The 14,087-nt window shown below is 39.7% G+C and overlaps 1 protein-coding gene across 1 annotated transcript in view; it reads right to left on the bottom strand.

The window, feature by feature from the left end:
* PSMD1 (proteasome 26S subunit, non-ATPase 1) overlaps window positions 1-14,087 on the bottom strand; it is a 70,356-nt gene that overhangs the window by 48,683 nt on the left and 7,586 nt on the right. Inside the window, exons 8-16 of the mRNA XM_068691610.1 lie at window positions 13,245-13,305; window positions 11,619-11,747; window positions 10,744-10,832; window positions 10,002-10,080; window positions 8,709-8,882; window positions 7,684-7,795; window positions 6,871-7,067; window positions 6,199-6,294; window positions 5,591-5,655 (exon numbers count right to left, since the gene is read on the bottom strand). Of these exons, the coding sequence (XP_068547711.1) occupies window positions 5,591-5,655; window positions 6,199-6,294; window positions 6,871-7,067; window positions 7,684-7,795; window positions 8,709-8,882; window positions 10,002-10,080; window positions 10,744-10,832; window positions 11,619-11,747; window positions 13,245-13,305 (1,002 nt within the window). The remainder of the gene's footprint in view (window positions 1-5,590; window positions 5,656-6,198; window positions 6,295-6,870; window positions 7,068-7,683; window positions 7,796-8,708; window positions 8,883-10,001; window positions 10,081-10,743; window positions 10,833-11,618; window positions 11,748-13,244; window positions 13,306-14,087) is intronic.

Consider the following 14,087-nt stretch of genomic DNA (forward strand, 5'->3'; position numbering starts at 1 on the left):
AAGACTCAAACCTTCAGTTAAGATTCTGTCAGAAAACTTTCAGGCAGCCAGAAAAAAAATCATTCATTCCTCATCTCGTCTTCTCCATGTGCAAAACTGCTCCCAACTGCATTACATCTGGCCATACTAATGCATCAAAATTCAGTTAAAAAAAATAACCCAGTGTTAAACAGAAGTCAAGGCACTGAGAAAACAGACTGATGCCGAAAAGCCGGTCACTAATACTATAATGCTGCTCACTAACAAGACAAGAGGCACACTGATTTCTTCACAGATAACATTTTCCTACACTGATTTCTTGTGGAAAAATCCACAGCACTGCAAGCTGCTTTGAGAAAGCAAAAGCATTGTTCCCTTCATCTTTTTGTAGGCTGTCCTATGTAACATCAGCCTTAAAAGGTACAGTAGTGCAAGCACAATAAGCCTGGAAAGGGCATACTGAGCAACCTGGGACAACAGAGCCCAAAAACAGAGGCTGCTCGCCAGAGCTTTTCTGGCTTTGTGCATTAAAAGCTAGAACCAGGAGTCCCAGAGTTCTGTCCAGTTCTCAGGACATACTTAATACCACCACAAAGCATTAGAGTTCCTTCACCAGATTCATAAAGATGCTCATGTACTGTTGCTAAGAAGCACTCTGTTGTTTCGCTTCCCCTTTGGCTCTTTAGGTAACCATCAACACGGCAAAAACAACAGTCAGTAGAGAATTGATTTCCATATTTTTGCTTTGGCATTTGGCATCATGGTGCTTAATGTCAGTGTCAGTTCCTGTGAGGAACTGTTTTCTCCAGCTGCAAAGAGAGAGGCTTTTGCCCTGCAGAACAGAAGCAACAGTTTTGCTTATTTTTTAAATGGGAAGCTAGTGAAAAAATAGGAAAGATGGCTTGCTGAAATGTCCTTTTTTATTATAATTATTACTTTTAATAATTCATGTCAAACATAATTTCTCTAGCTACATATAAGAGTCCAAGCACCCAGATATTCAAGCCCTTTCCAAGCCCTGAAAAACAACATCATTCTCTCAAAACTAACAAGCTTTTTGTTCTCCGAAGGATCCTCTTTACAAATGCTCTGGACAGGCGACAGCAATGCATTTCATTTGCAAATTCATTAAACTCTGCACAACAGATGAGCCTTTTATTCTGTTAGATGCACATCAATATTCCCTAATAAAATCCAACAGGAAGACTTTGCCATAGAAAAATAACATTAATCAACTTAACCTAATGGCTCAAAGCATCTCAGCATTTTTGATGACTTAATCTGAAACTTCGCTTGAACAGTAGTTTTAAAGGAAATTTAAGAATTTTGTGATCTGAAAATCTTCAGTAAGCTTACTATAGGCAACGTGGATAGTATTTTTAGGCCATAAGGAGAGAATGACTTCCTGAAGGAATAATTTTGAGTTTGCAGTAAGATATAAGCAAAACTTAGGAACTATCTCAGGCTTAAGCCAATCATTAATTTACTTATCTGCACAGGCATTCCAGTTTACAGTGGAAAGTTAAAATACTGAGATTTTCAAAAGCACTCAAGTGGTCCAAGGCTCTGAGCACTGGTTTCTCAAGTAAATAAAATCTCATGCATACAAATAGTCTAGAACAATGATAAAATAGCAGGTAAAGTGTTAATGCAAGATCTCTTTCTATACTATTTGAAACAAAGTATTCGTGCAATCTGATTGTACACCTACAATTTTCCTTAGAAGTTAGATGAGTTTTTTCCAGAAACGCTAAGGAATTTCTCCAGATCACTATGGTTTGGTAAGTGAAGACCAAGACATCATGTCCTACACAGCTTTCTTTCAAGTTTCAGATCTGCAGATAAAGGAGACATTTTCAAATCCAGAAAGACTTCAGTGAAAGTCTACAGCTTCCTCTAGTTATAAAAAAGATTTCTGTTACTTTTAGCCTGTCATTGAAAGGGGCTCCTTATTCTCCTCCACCAAGACTGAGGATGATGACAATGAAACGGGTTGGAGAGTAAACAAAAATCTTTAAATCTTTTCTACACAAGAATTAACAAGTGGATATGTTACACTACATGCCTCTTCTTCACAATTAATGCACTGAAGAAGTTCACAAGTTAGACTGACTGTTAGGCTCATATTCAGGTCCCAAGAGCTGGGTAAAGGTACGCTGCAGTAGTTGAACAAAACAGATTCTCCAAGTCTTACTTGAACAAAATACAAGCATCTGATCTGCATTTGCTTTAAAACAAATGCGTTTTTTAAAATATCAAAGACTATGTAAACCCAATGAACACAAAAGCAGGAAACATTTCTGTTTTGCTTGCTTCATCCTACACTGATGAACTGAAGGTAAACCACATGCAGTGCTCCACGTTTGGGCAGCCAACACCCAGTGGCTAGTACTACACCTTCCTTTTGGGACTTGCTAGAGGCTTCATTATTCCCTCTCGTGCGTTTAGCTTTTTCCTAGCAAGGAACTAACAAGGCTGCACTAAGGCAGCAGCATCCCACAACCCCTGTGCCTCAGGGAGCTTTGTTGCAATACTCAGAGCAGCAGGAAGGTCCTGCTTCTCTGTATTTCTTATTCCCCTGGGCTTAACATCTGCTGTCAGAGCAATTAAACCTTTTCAGTTCATGCTTTCAAGCACTGTCCACATTGAAACCTTCTACCTAATTGGTATTTTATCCACAGAGCTTCTAGCTCCTCGTTTCATCTATAACCTATAGGTATTTAGAAACACCGCTTCATTGCCCTAACGCGTAACAATTTAAAAATAAAGCTGACTGCATAGATCAATCACATCTCAATCTGAAATAAACATCACTTCATGATCTAAAGTAGTAAAAATTGAGATTAAAAAAAATCCATTTTTATAAAGTAAAACACCAGCGTTTTCTGTCTCATAATAATAATAAAAAAAAAAGGCTGACCAGAAATCACAAGCATATTTAATGTTGTTTTTCAGCAGCCACGCTAAATATTTTATAAACCACTTTCATAGGAAGAAGGATTAATATATAAGCATCAGTAATAAAGTAAAATTTGTAGTCTATGATCACAACAATCTACTGGCACAAGTGGCAGAGCTGGGAGAACAAAGGCACATTACACTATCCAAGTCATTACATCACTTCTCTTCTTGCTATTTCACTACATAATTTTGTACAGCCGTGTCATCTGCACTGTCATCCCCAAATACTGCAAGCTTTATCCGTGTCTCCATACCATTTAAAAATAATATTTTACTTAAGTGTGTCTCCTCTAAGAGGCAGTCATTTTTGAAAAAGAGAAGAAGTCAAGTCTCAGGTTTTTATGCGATGTTATTTTGACGGTCTTACAAATTGTAAGGAAGAAGAAAGGAGGAGACAGTTTTAAAGCAAGTGTCTTGCACAAGAGCATTTTCTGATAATTTAATATAGTGGCATGAAAATGCTCAGTCACAAGATATATACCCAGTGCCTGTTTTTTGTATGGCACTAACCAAAGACAGGAAAAAAGGTACACCAAGTCCTAGAGCTTTGGTTTTGATGCCCAGTCTACAGATCTGTGACTGCTTCTGAGTAGTCAGGATCAAGTAAAGCAAGACTGCTGTCAAGTAAGCTTTAATTCTATATGCATGAACCCCGGAAAGATTTAGGGAGTCCAAGAACAGAAAAAGGAAGCTAGCTTTGTGCTATATGAACATAATGTATTCTCTCATGGTTGCTACTGCGTTGCTCCTAGAGCACCACGTCTGCAGACATTCACACGTCCAGGCAAGCACTCATCCAACTTTTAGTTTTAGACCTTTACTACTTTAGACCAATGTTTTAGACCTTTTCTACCAACCAATGTGGACACTGGAATTGAATTTACAAGGAAATATTTCTCCCTGTTATGCAAGGTTTTGGACTGTACCCCTCCATAACAGGAAGAAAAGAGGTAGGATAAGATCTGAATCACTGCGGAGCAGCTTTAAGAGTCAAAAGTTACTGCCATTTATTTCCTCATTGCTGACCGTGAAGAGAACAGGCCCAGAACTATCTTGTAAAATTCAAACCTTAGGGCAACTTATGTAGACATAGCATCATGCTGTATGTGCAAACAGAACAGGACAGGGGTAAGATGAGGTTTCAGATTTCCACGTTCCTGGCTAGATTTTAACTACCTAAGGCCCTGCTTTCCTCATTCATTTAAAGAGAAAACCTGAAGAAGCAGACAGGCATTTAGTGCTCCAACAAAACGTCACTACTTGGTAAATGGTGGAGCTCAAAGTCCAGACAGCTTCTTATTTTGGTAGGAAGCTATACATGTGCAGTTTTGTCTTGCATTTGTTGAAAACAACAATGGTATTGATTCAGAGATCAAAAGTGCTTTGTCACAACCTGTTTGGAAGAAAAAGATTCCTGAAACTATGGAAGGCCTGTGTGGAACTTTCCTTCTGTACACAGATGCAGAAGTCAGTTTAACAGACCCTTTGGCTTCAGGAGAGACACAGAGGAATGATCTGGGCTCATGAAACCAAGCAGAAGCTCTTGAGAGACGCCTGCTGACCACGAAAAGAATTAATTCTGCTTGTAAAATATATTAAATTTCAACCAGAATATGCTTCAGATAAAACAGAATGGAGTAATTTCTACATGAGAAACAACTTGGTTAATGACAAATTGGCTGGTGGCATCAGTAACCTGGTTTTTCAAAACCATCTTTAAGCACCTGTTACTATCTTGCTTTTTTTCAGAAGAATTTACATACTGCTACTAACCCAAAGAGAACACAAACAAAGATTTTAGAAGATATCCATTGAAAATTACAGCCCTGGACCCCAGTATGCACTACCACCTCTCAGACATACTCAAAGGCTACTGCTTGGCTCAATGCTCAGCCTATGCAAATCCCCGAATTAACAGATAAAGACAAGGTTTAGTACCTGGGGAGCTTTCCAATTCCCCCAATCTGATCAAAAACCCAAGACAACCTCCCCTCTCTCCCAGATACACATACAAAAAAAACCACACAACTTCTTACCTAGGGAACCGTAGAGCACTACTACAAAAATACCAGTGCGCTGACAGATTTTTACTTTAGACAATCAAAGCAAACATCAAAATCAGTTTGTAGTGGGGCTGCCATTACCACAATGTAAGCCCAGTAACCTGTCAGGGTTTAACAGGGGATGTTTAAAAAACAACAGCAAAAAATGCAGGCTATTTCAACATCCTTCTTCATGTTAGTTTTACCAAGTCACAATCTCCAGGAACATTTTAGCAATTAGGTAGGCATGTTTGTCTGATCAGCACAGCTTTTAGGATGCCTGGCACAAGCACTGTATATTTAATTTTTAATCAACTCTCAATCTTGCAAATATTAATTTTTCATTCTGTTTGTCATCTTAATTGTTTGACTAGAGTTAGATGAAGTTGGAAGTCCGGAAACCTGCTAAAAGGCTCATTAAGCATCTACTGAACATTTGAGAAGGTTCCTATTTCAGAACCAGTTTTAATTTTCAATTTTTTGATATTTTTTTAACCTTCACTCAGCTAGCAATTGAGTTATTCAATGCCAGCAATAGCGCACACACTTCCTGAAAAGAACAGGCACCAAATCAAAAGCTGTGGAAGTGACCAAAAAATATACTGTACCTGAATAAAATGAAACCAAGCGACTCAACAGCTGCACGCCTCACATCATCGTTCACATCACTTACCTACAAGGTGGAAAACAGGATATTCAGAATATAGTTATAACACTTGAGGACTCTGCAACATTTTGGATGAGCTGTCAGGCACACAGGTCAATCAGGAAGACAGATGTATACAGAAAGGAAGGTAACAATCATGGTAAACCTTAGCTGAAACAGCTTTGCTTTGGTTCACATACTGTGGCTGGAAGCTTATCAAAGAGGAGGCAGACCCCATCTTTTAAGCCGTAAGTTGTTTTTTTTTCCTCCAGCCCATCATTATGCAGACCATTCACTGCAAACTCATTACCAATTACCTGAGAATCAAGTTTTATTTTTTTAATAGATTCCTTTTTGTGATACCAGATTCTCTACCTGTATGTCGACTTATTCTAATACCAGAAGAAGAACCTACTATTTCTACTCCCAGTATTAAAGAAAGCTTTCATCACTTTACTTTCTCTGATTTGGACCAGAATTAACACTGTAGACGCAAAGCCTGCCAAAGCAATGTGCTTACTCTCTCACCACTAATGTCTTACTATGTGTTCCTAAGACCCCAGTACTTACAGCCACATGCAGCAGGCGTCTGATAGCCTTGTTGTTCCCTGAGCCACAGTATGCCATAGCAACTGTGTACATGCCAGAACGACGGAGAATCGGATCCTGGAAGAGAAAGTGTCAATATTTAACATATATCCTATCAGACTCAGTAATTCCAAATACAAATCTGTTCCACTCTTGGGCTTGTAAGCTGCAGGCAGGCAGCCTCTGTGCTTTATTGTTTATTATGGATGAATAACAGAACCATTCCCAAAGCAGGAAATGTCATCTACCTATTTCAGTGGGCCAGAAAGTTGCTATGACACAGATGCCAAAGAGTATCAGGTAGATGCGTTACTCTGCTTCATATTCATTATTTGCTTTTGAACACTATTAGATCCTCATGAATGAACCATCTACAGTCAGCCTCGTCTGTTTTTAACCATTACATCCTGTTCTGCTCTTTGGTGCTCTGTTACAGAGGCTGGGTATCACACAAAGGAAATATTAAGACTAAGCACCATTGTTCCTGTATTTTTGATCAGGACAAAGCAATGTGTGAAACACACCCACTTTAATTCTATGTAAGAACCTCCATGGAATGAAATAGCCAACCCACCACAGCTTGAATTTTCAGAAAAGAACAGCGGATCACCTGTATAACAAAAGGACCTGGGCTTAAGACACAGCTAAACTCACCTTATCTCTGCAGAGACTCTCAATGAGAGCATCTGCCTCCTCCATTCTCCCGTACATCACCAGAGCAATTCCAACAGCAAGGCCTCGCAAAATCTTTTCATGCTGGGTTTCCTGTGCGTAGCCGACCATGTCCTCAATTGCCTGAGCATTTTTAGATCCCAGCATAACCAGTCCCAGTGCCAGGCCAGCTGCTTCACCTGCACAGCACAGAAAAACAAAATCCAGCAAACACAGCTCCTAAAAGCAGTAAATATTACATCTAGAGAACCACACACGATAGAGGCCAACAGGTCACTTCAACATCACCATACTCAGCAACCTCAGTATTCACAGACAATTGTGCTTGTAAAGATAACCCACCAGCCATGAGTTAGTGCCCTTCCCCTCCAAGTTCAAATTTCTCTTCATGGGCTAACAGCTGCTGAGATAATTTTCCTGCAAACCCCAGGCTATGCAGCAGTAGCCCTTCAGAAGCTTCTCAGTCAAAAAAAGGGCACATGGCTCTGGAGATCAACTACACTAAACAAAAAACATATGACGAAGTTAAGAACAGAGCAAAAATAAGAGACTGTTTACAGACCTACCGTATCTTACTAACAATTGGAACAGTGCCAAAGACCAGTCCTGACAGGACCTCTGACCATTACTACCACATAACTAAAGAACCATGCTGATCAGGAAAAGGTTAGCTAATAAAACACAGCTAAGGCAACCCAGAAAATTGATCTATGCTGCTAACAGAAGGCTTAGAAAAAAAAACAGATGCCTGATAAGGCCTCAGATGGTTATCTGCTTTGAAAGCTGAACATTTACCTGTCACTGCATCATCTTGGTATAGATTTGTTTTCAGCAAATCGTACACATCTTGACGTGCCGTCCCCATGGCAGCAAGACCCAAACCCAAGCTGCCACCATGTCGGACAATCTAGAGAGAAGCACATGCAAGTTGAGTCATCATAAAACAGTAACAACATGGCTTCAGTTGAAGTAGATGTCTTTCTAGCAATATAAACCTACAAACTTTTAACCCCAAACCACCCATTATGATCTCCTGACCTGTCAGAAAAGCCTCTTTTACCTTTTAAGGCAGTAACTGATTAGAAAGAAAGAAGCTAGATTAAAAGCAGCAGTTCAAAGCCCATAATGAGTGTCAGAAGCTTTCCACATAGCACGTGAGACTTTAATACCTTTAAGCTCTTTCCCCCCACTGAGTGACTTATGTAGTACCACAAAGCTGTACCATACATAAAAATTACTGCCTAGTAATAGCATTTAAATAGAAAGGTAAATCAGTACCCGCTTAAATTGTATCTCCCCTCTAGTTCTAACTGGATATGGGAAAAGTACTACACTCATAATAAGATGAGTAGGATCCATTCACAGTATTTGCAAAGATACAGTCTGAAATTCCCAAGAGAGAATAAAGGATCATGCTGGGAGAAATACTAATCAATTCAAACTTTAAAGGAGGCTTTTTTTAGTGTTCTATAAACATTAAGTGGGGAAGGAAAGCATGTTTTTTGTGTAAAATGCATTCAAACCTACAGGGAGGCAGAAGCATTTTGTGGCTTATTCCTTTGACAGCTAAGCCATAAACAGTAATGGTACTTTAGCACTAGAGGTCTACTAGCAGAACACAGAAGATAATTAAGTAGTAAGAAAATGAAGCTAGATTCACTGTCATTAACATAAAAACTTCCTAAAAACCTTACTTAAACTGTTAGCAAAAGGTTGCTAAAACCCACAGGAAGTCACAGACTTAGTTACTTCTAAACCAGCTAGCACCCTTCTGGACATTCCCAACAAAATCAAGGTTCATTACCAAACCCAGTACGTACATCATTACTGGCATTCTTCAGCTGGTTCAGCAAATAGTCAATGATGTCACCACCATGGTTAGCATGAATGAGACCCAAAGCATAGAGGCCTCCGCCCTCCTGGTAGGCTGATCCCGGCGAGGTGTCCTTGGGTAGGTACGTTGCCATTAGCTGAAGTGCTTCTTTCTCATGACCCTGCATGTCCAGAGTCCAGCAGAAAGGGAAAATAGGCAGAATTGAAAGGTGAAAAAACAGTGGATACAAACACTTTGCAATAACATTTAAACAATATTTAAATAAGTCAGGAGAAAACTTGTCATAGCCATTGCTTTACTTTCTTCACAAAAAGTTAGCCTTTCAGTGCTGTATGATCAGCAAAGAATCCTTCTGTACTGAGATTTTATCCACCCCAGAACAGGAGTATGCATCAATCACTAGATCACTGATCTAAATCAAGTACAAATTTGGCCAGAAGCTACATTGATTCATTCACTAGAGCACTTCAGTGAGGATCAATGCAAATAAAACCACTACAAAAACTTCTTGCTATTTCAAAACACCCCTAAATATACCTTCTCCATTAATGAATTTGAAGAAAGTGATTTCTACTTAGTTTACCATTGAAACTTTATGAAAATTACAACAGTGAGAACTTTGGTCCTGTCACAAGGCCAGGGAATACACTTAATATACAGCTGCAATTTTAATAGCTAGAAATTACCAATTCTCTGAAATTATCAAAGGAAAAGAAGATCTAGGAAGGAGTCTAGGAAGAAAGGTACCTGCTCAAATGCTGCAGTACCAAGAAAGCCATCCAGCTTTCGTCAGCCTAGACTAACTCCTAAGCAAACTCCTCTAGCCCAAAGCATTCAACACAAGACACCTGCAATCTATCAGACTAAAGGTATTTAAATCTACTCAGCAAGAGACTCTTCCCGCTCAGTATCCCTGAGAGATGTTTTGTCCACCAGGGAAAAGGCTTAACTGGGTACATCCATTAAGTTGATCACAACACTCATTCATAAGCTATTGAGTTCTGACTGCAGTTGAAGGCTCTCTCCTTAAGCCATGTTACCCAATCCCCTTCTCACCATCAGCAAAATACACTTTGAACTAGATGAGATATGCAACATGTTGGATTTAATAAAGCAGAGCTTTTCTTCAGGTCAAAGACACAAGCTATGTTATGGCTGTGCCTCGTAATAGACTAGGTTAACTGAAGTATAGGCATCATTTAGAATCCCCCCTTCAATGTTCTCTGCATTGAGAAATAAATCTCTCCTACTGAACAGAAGGGAATGAATGCAACTTTACCTTGTGTATAACACCCAAGCTGGCAGTAGCAGTAAACTTAGCCCAATTAGTGGCCCTGGCCAGCCACTCCAAATTGTCTCTGTAAGACAAAAAGATACAGGTTAGGTAATTTTACACACAGCCCATTCCTCACTCCACAAGCAATGTTTCATAGCATTAAAGATTGCTTTCACACCAGAAAACAGTTCCAGAAGGCAAGGCTAACTATAATTACACTTTGTACCTCTCTCCCCTTCATCACTACTGCTGTTTGGCTGGCAGGAGTCAAGCTCCTACATAGCAGTGATCTCAGTGAAGGATGGAGAACGGTCAGTCAATATGCAGCCCATTAGCTTTGTGGGAGAAACCTGAGCAGAGTTTCTGGTGTTTTCCTCAGTTTCCTGGGAAGGTCACTCCTGACATTTCCCTTCCCAGAGTCATTCATCAAGAGACAGTGTCAGTCTCTACCAGAGAAGATACATCACTATCGCAGAAATCCTCCAACTAGTAAACAAGGAGAACAGAAATTCCAAACCCTCCAACCTGCTCATGTGGTTACCGTCCCAATAAAGTCTATTTGTGAGGACAGAGAAAAGTAAACAATTCCAGCTTCTTCTTTCTATCCCCAACTTAGCTTTCAGACCTTTTCATATTCTAAGCCCAGAGTTCTGCAGCCGCTCATTAAAACTATCAGGCTAAGTAGGGCAACAATGCTGTTCATACACTTCTAAATAACACCGGGGCTTCCTTGCCATGGATTTACCTAAGGAACTGGTCACTGGTTGTACCACAGTGCATAAAGGAGTTTGCTATAACCGTTGCTGTGTGACACACGGAATTCCGCACTGCATCCTGAAAGAACAAAAACAAACAGTATCACAGCCAGCCAAAGACATGCCCCAGGTCACTTAACATGCTTGCCAGTACACTAGAAAAATGGGTTGTAATTAGACTCAATTTAACCAGCAATTTCCCTTTAATCAGAGTTAATAGATTGTTAATACACTCTAATATATCCTCAACCCATCTTTCCAGTGCAAATCTATCCTTTCTATGAGTTTCTGTCAGAGGCACGATTGCTTCAATTACAGCTTAACAGAAGAATCCCACTTCTGGTTTTCCAAACCAAGCATTGCAGTGCACGCTGCTGACTTTTTCAAGCCATCCCTCAGATGCTACACAGGATGACTCCAAAGCACTTAACAAGCAGATGGAAATGTTTTTCCGATATGCTTAAAGTACCTCCTGAAATAGATGAGCCCACTGACAATCATCCCCTACCATTTTTGCCAATGACAAGCATCTCATTTCATTTCACATATAAAAAAAAAAAACTTCCTCTGGTTTCTCATAATCATTTAGCTTAACAGGAGTTTAATTTACCTGCAACTTATTAGCCCATCCTTGAATAACACATTCCAAAACAAAACCAGTTACTCAATTTACTAGCACTACCCAGGGTCACAGGTTCAAGTTATAAATGTTAATGTATTATGACAAAAACACAGATTTGTGTCCTCAAAACGGAGGGAGGTCATGCTAAGACTATAAGATGCTGTATTGACCACACTGCTGTTACTTTACAAACCCAAGATGAATCAGATGAATCCAAGACAACCGATTTACAAAGCCTCTTACCTTTGTGTTTTTGAGGATCATGAGGTCCGTATTGTTGTTTCGTATTAAAAACTGAAGATGTAACTCAATGGCCATTTCCCCACTTAAAATTTTAATCATTTTTGAGATCTGGTCCTTAGGCTCTGGGTTCTTTACATATAAGCAAAGAGAACAAGCAAAGTGAGAACCTAATTAAAGCTCTGAGAAAACACAGTTCATGAAAAGCCACTCTGGTATGTTCCCACCACCAAATTCCAAAATCTGACAGGTTTAGGGACCCAAGGGACATTGTTGCACAAGCCCAAAGACTTTATTTAGAACAGCAGCTAGTAGATCTAGGATTCTCTAATACACTCATCTTCCAGAGCTCTTCAAGAAAGACTCTCCCTTTCCCACTGTGGAACAGTTTCCACACCTTAAGTCCCAGCTGAAGTACCTTTTCAGAAGGATGAAAAGTACATTGCTGCTCTCTGGCATTACATTAGTGGTCAGAGATCAGCCAAACGTAAGAAGTTCAGCCCTTAAACTAATCCTCCCAATTACTTCTTTGTAGTTAGTATTCTGTATTGTGGAAGATTAAGCTCAAGAATGTTTCTGGCCACAAACATCATTTTTTATGTGCTTATCCCTCAGCACAGTCAGCAATGCCAATTCAGCAGAAACTGATTCAAGACACCTTTACTACACAAAAGCACTGTTTACAGGTCCCTTGATGAGGCAAGAAAATTCACCCCTTTTGTTTTCCTCACTGAATTGTTTTCTTGAAGTTATATTCTGTTTGCCCTTGAGTAAAACATTATCCTTTTTAACTGATCTGCAAGAATCTCTCAAAGATTCCCAAGTCTAGTTTGCAAAAATGCGACTTGGGAAGGTGAAAAAACAGCTTGTCTTGGGTTTTTATTTCCTTCTCAGGTAGCATTTCCTTTTCTCAGGATCAGAATTGCGTTAGCTATGCATAAAATGGTGAAATGCAATTGCACGTGCATGTCAGAAGTGAACTTGCTTTTTTCAGTACTTGGGAAAAGAATCTGAACAAAAGAATTCCACTGAGGAAGACAGCCACCATCCTAGCCAGAAGAAAAATCTTCCTACTTCACAGAAAAGAAACTTTACATAATGTCAGCATCCCCTTTTGCCATTCCTCCAGAACAACATCAGTCCTATCTAGACAGAACTACAGCTGGATTTCAGGAGAAGAAATAAAAAAATAAAAATTGAACAAAAAACAACCCACACTTAATTCAACAACTCAGGTTCAGCTGCATTTCAGAAGCAGGAAAACCCATCAAGCTAATTCATCAGCTAAGGCTCTCAGCTGTAGTCAAATTTCAGGCTCTTTCTTCTAGCAGTTAGTTATTTCAAAAAAAAAAAAAAAAAAAGGCGAAGACATAACCCAGCTCCTTCTGTTTTTTTCTCCCCTTTTCTGGGCTCAGCAATACCTGCTGAAATTACTTAATTCCTCCAGCCTTCAGTATCTCAACTGTTGGACTTTTATATTGTCAGTTACTTCGTCCTCAGAGATTGTCACCTTGCCACCCAGCAAAACAGAACTGAAATTACTTTTCATTAGGTGAACCAACCCAACAACTACAGGTTCTAACACATAAGAACTATTAAGCAAGGCACGTTTTTGGAAATGACACTCACAACTTCTGCAGACTTCCCTGCACTGGTGCTTCCTGGTTTCTCTTCTGCTTCCATAGCATCACTGAAAAAGAATAAAATGCAACCCAGTTCATCACTCAGAGCTAGCCAATTACTGTAATTATGGCTAAACATTATTCTGATACAGTAGTCCAGGATTTGGAGATGACAGCTAAAAATAACAGGACTTTGACAATACAAGGGCTGTCTTTCTGGAGGTCATTGCTGAGAAGCAAACTCAACAGTTCAGTTGCCAGGGGACTTGAAGACAAAGGCCTGGAAATCCCCACCCTCTAACTCCATCCAGAGAGGCAAAAAAAAGAGATGCTGGTATGGAAGGAACAGGCAGAGACAAGTGAGAAAACAGGGTCAACAACCAGGCAGCACAGATAATTACGTCCTCACCCAAAAGCCTTGAGCTCATCACTATTAATATGAACGCTAGAGCATTGAAATGGAAACAAAAGATGTTAAGCTGCTGTTAGCATCTTGTCCTAATGCTTCAAAGAGGGATTTATCAATTACTTTGTGCCTTGGCTTTTATTCTCTGTTCTCCTCTAGTGAAATAATGCTTGCTACATCCATATTGCTGATTTATAAGCTTTAAGAATCAGTTCCTCACAACATCTATGAACTCTTCACACAAGCAGGTATGAGAACAGCTACAATCTGAAGCAAAGCCCACAACTTTTTGCTTACACCCACTACTTTCTTAGCCCTACCAACTTCTGCAAAGACCATACAACATCAGAGCACTCCAGAGCAACTCAGCTATGGCTTAATTCATTACTGCTCATTAGCTGAGCTACTCGAGCCACACAGGTGCACCATGCTTGCATCAACTGC

Source organism: Anas acuta, chromosome 9 (assembly GCF_963932015.1).
Source record: "Anas acuta chromosome 9, bAnaAcu1.1, whole genome shotgun sequence".
Lineage (NCBI taxonomy): Eukaryota > Metazoa > Chordata > Aves > Anseriformes > Anatidae > Anas > Anas acuta.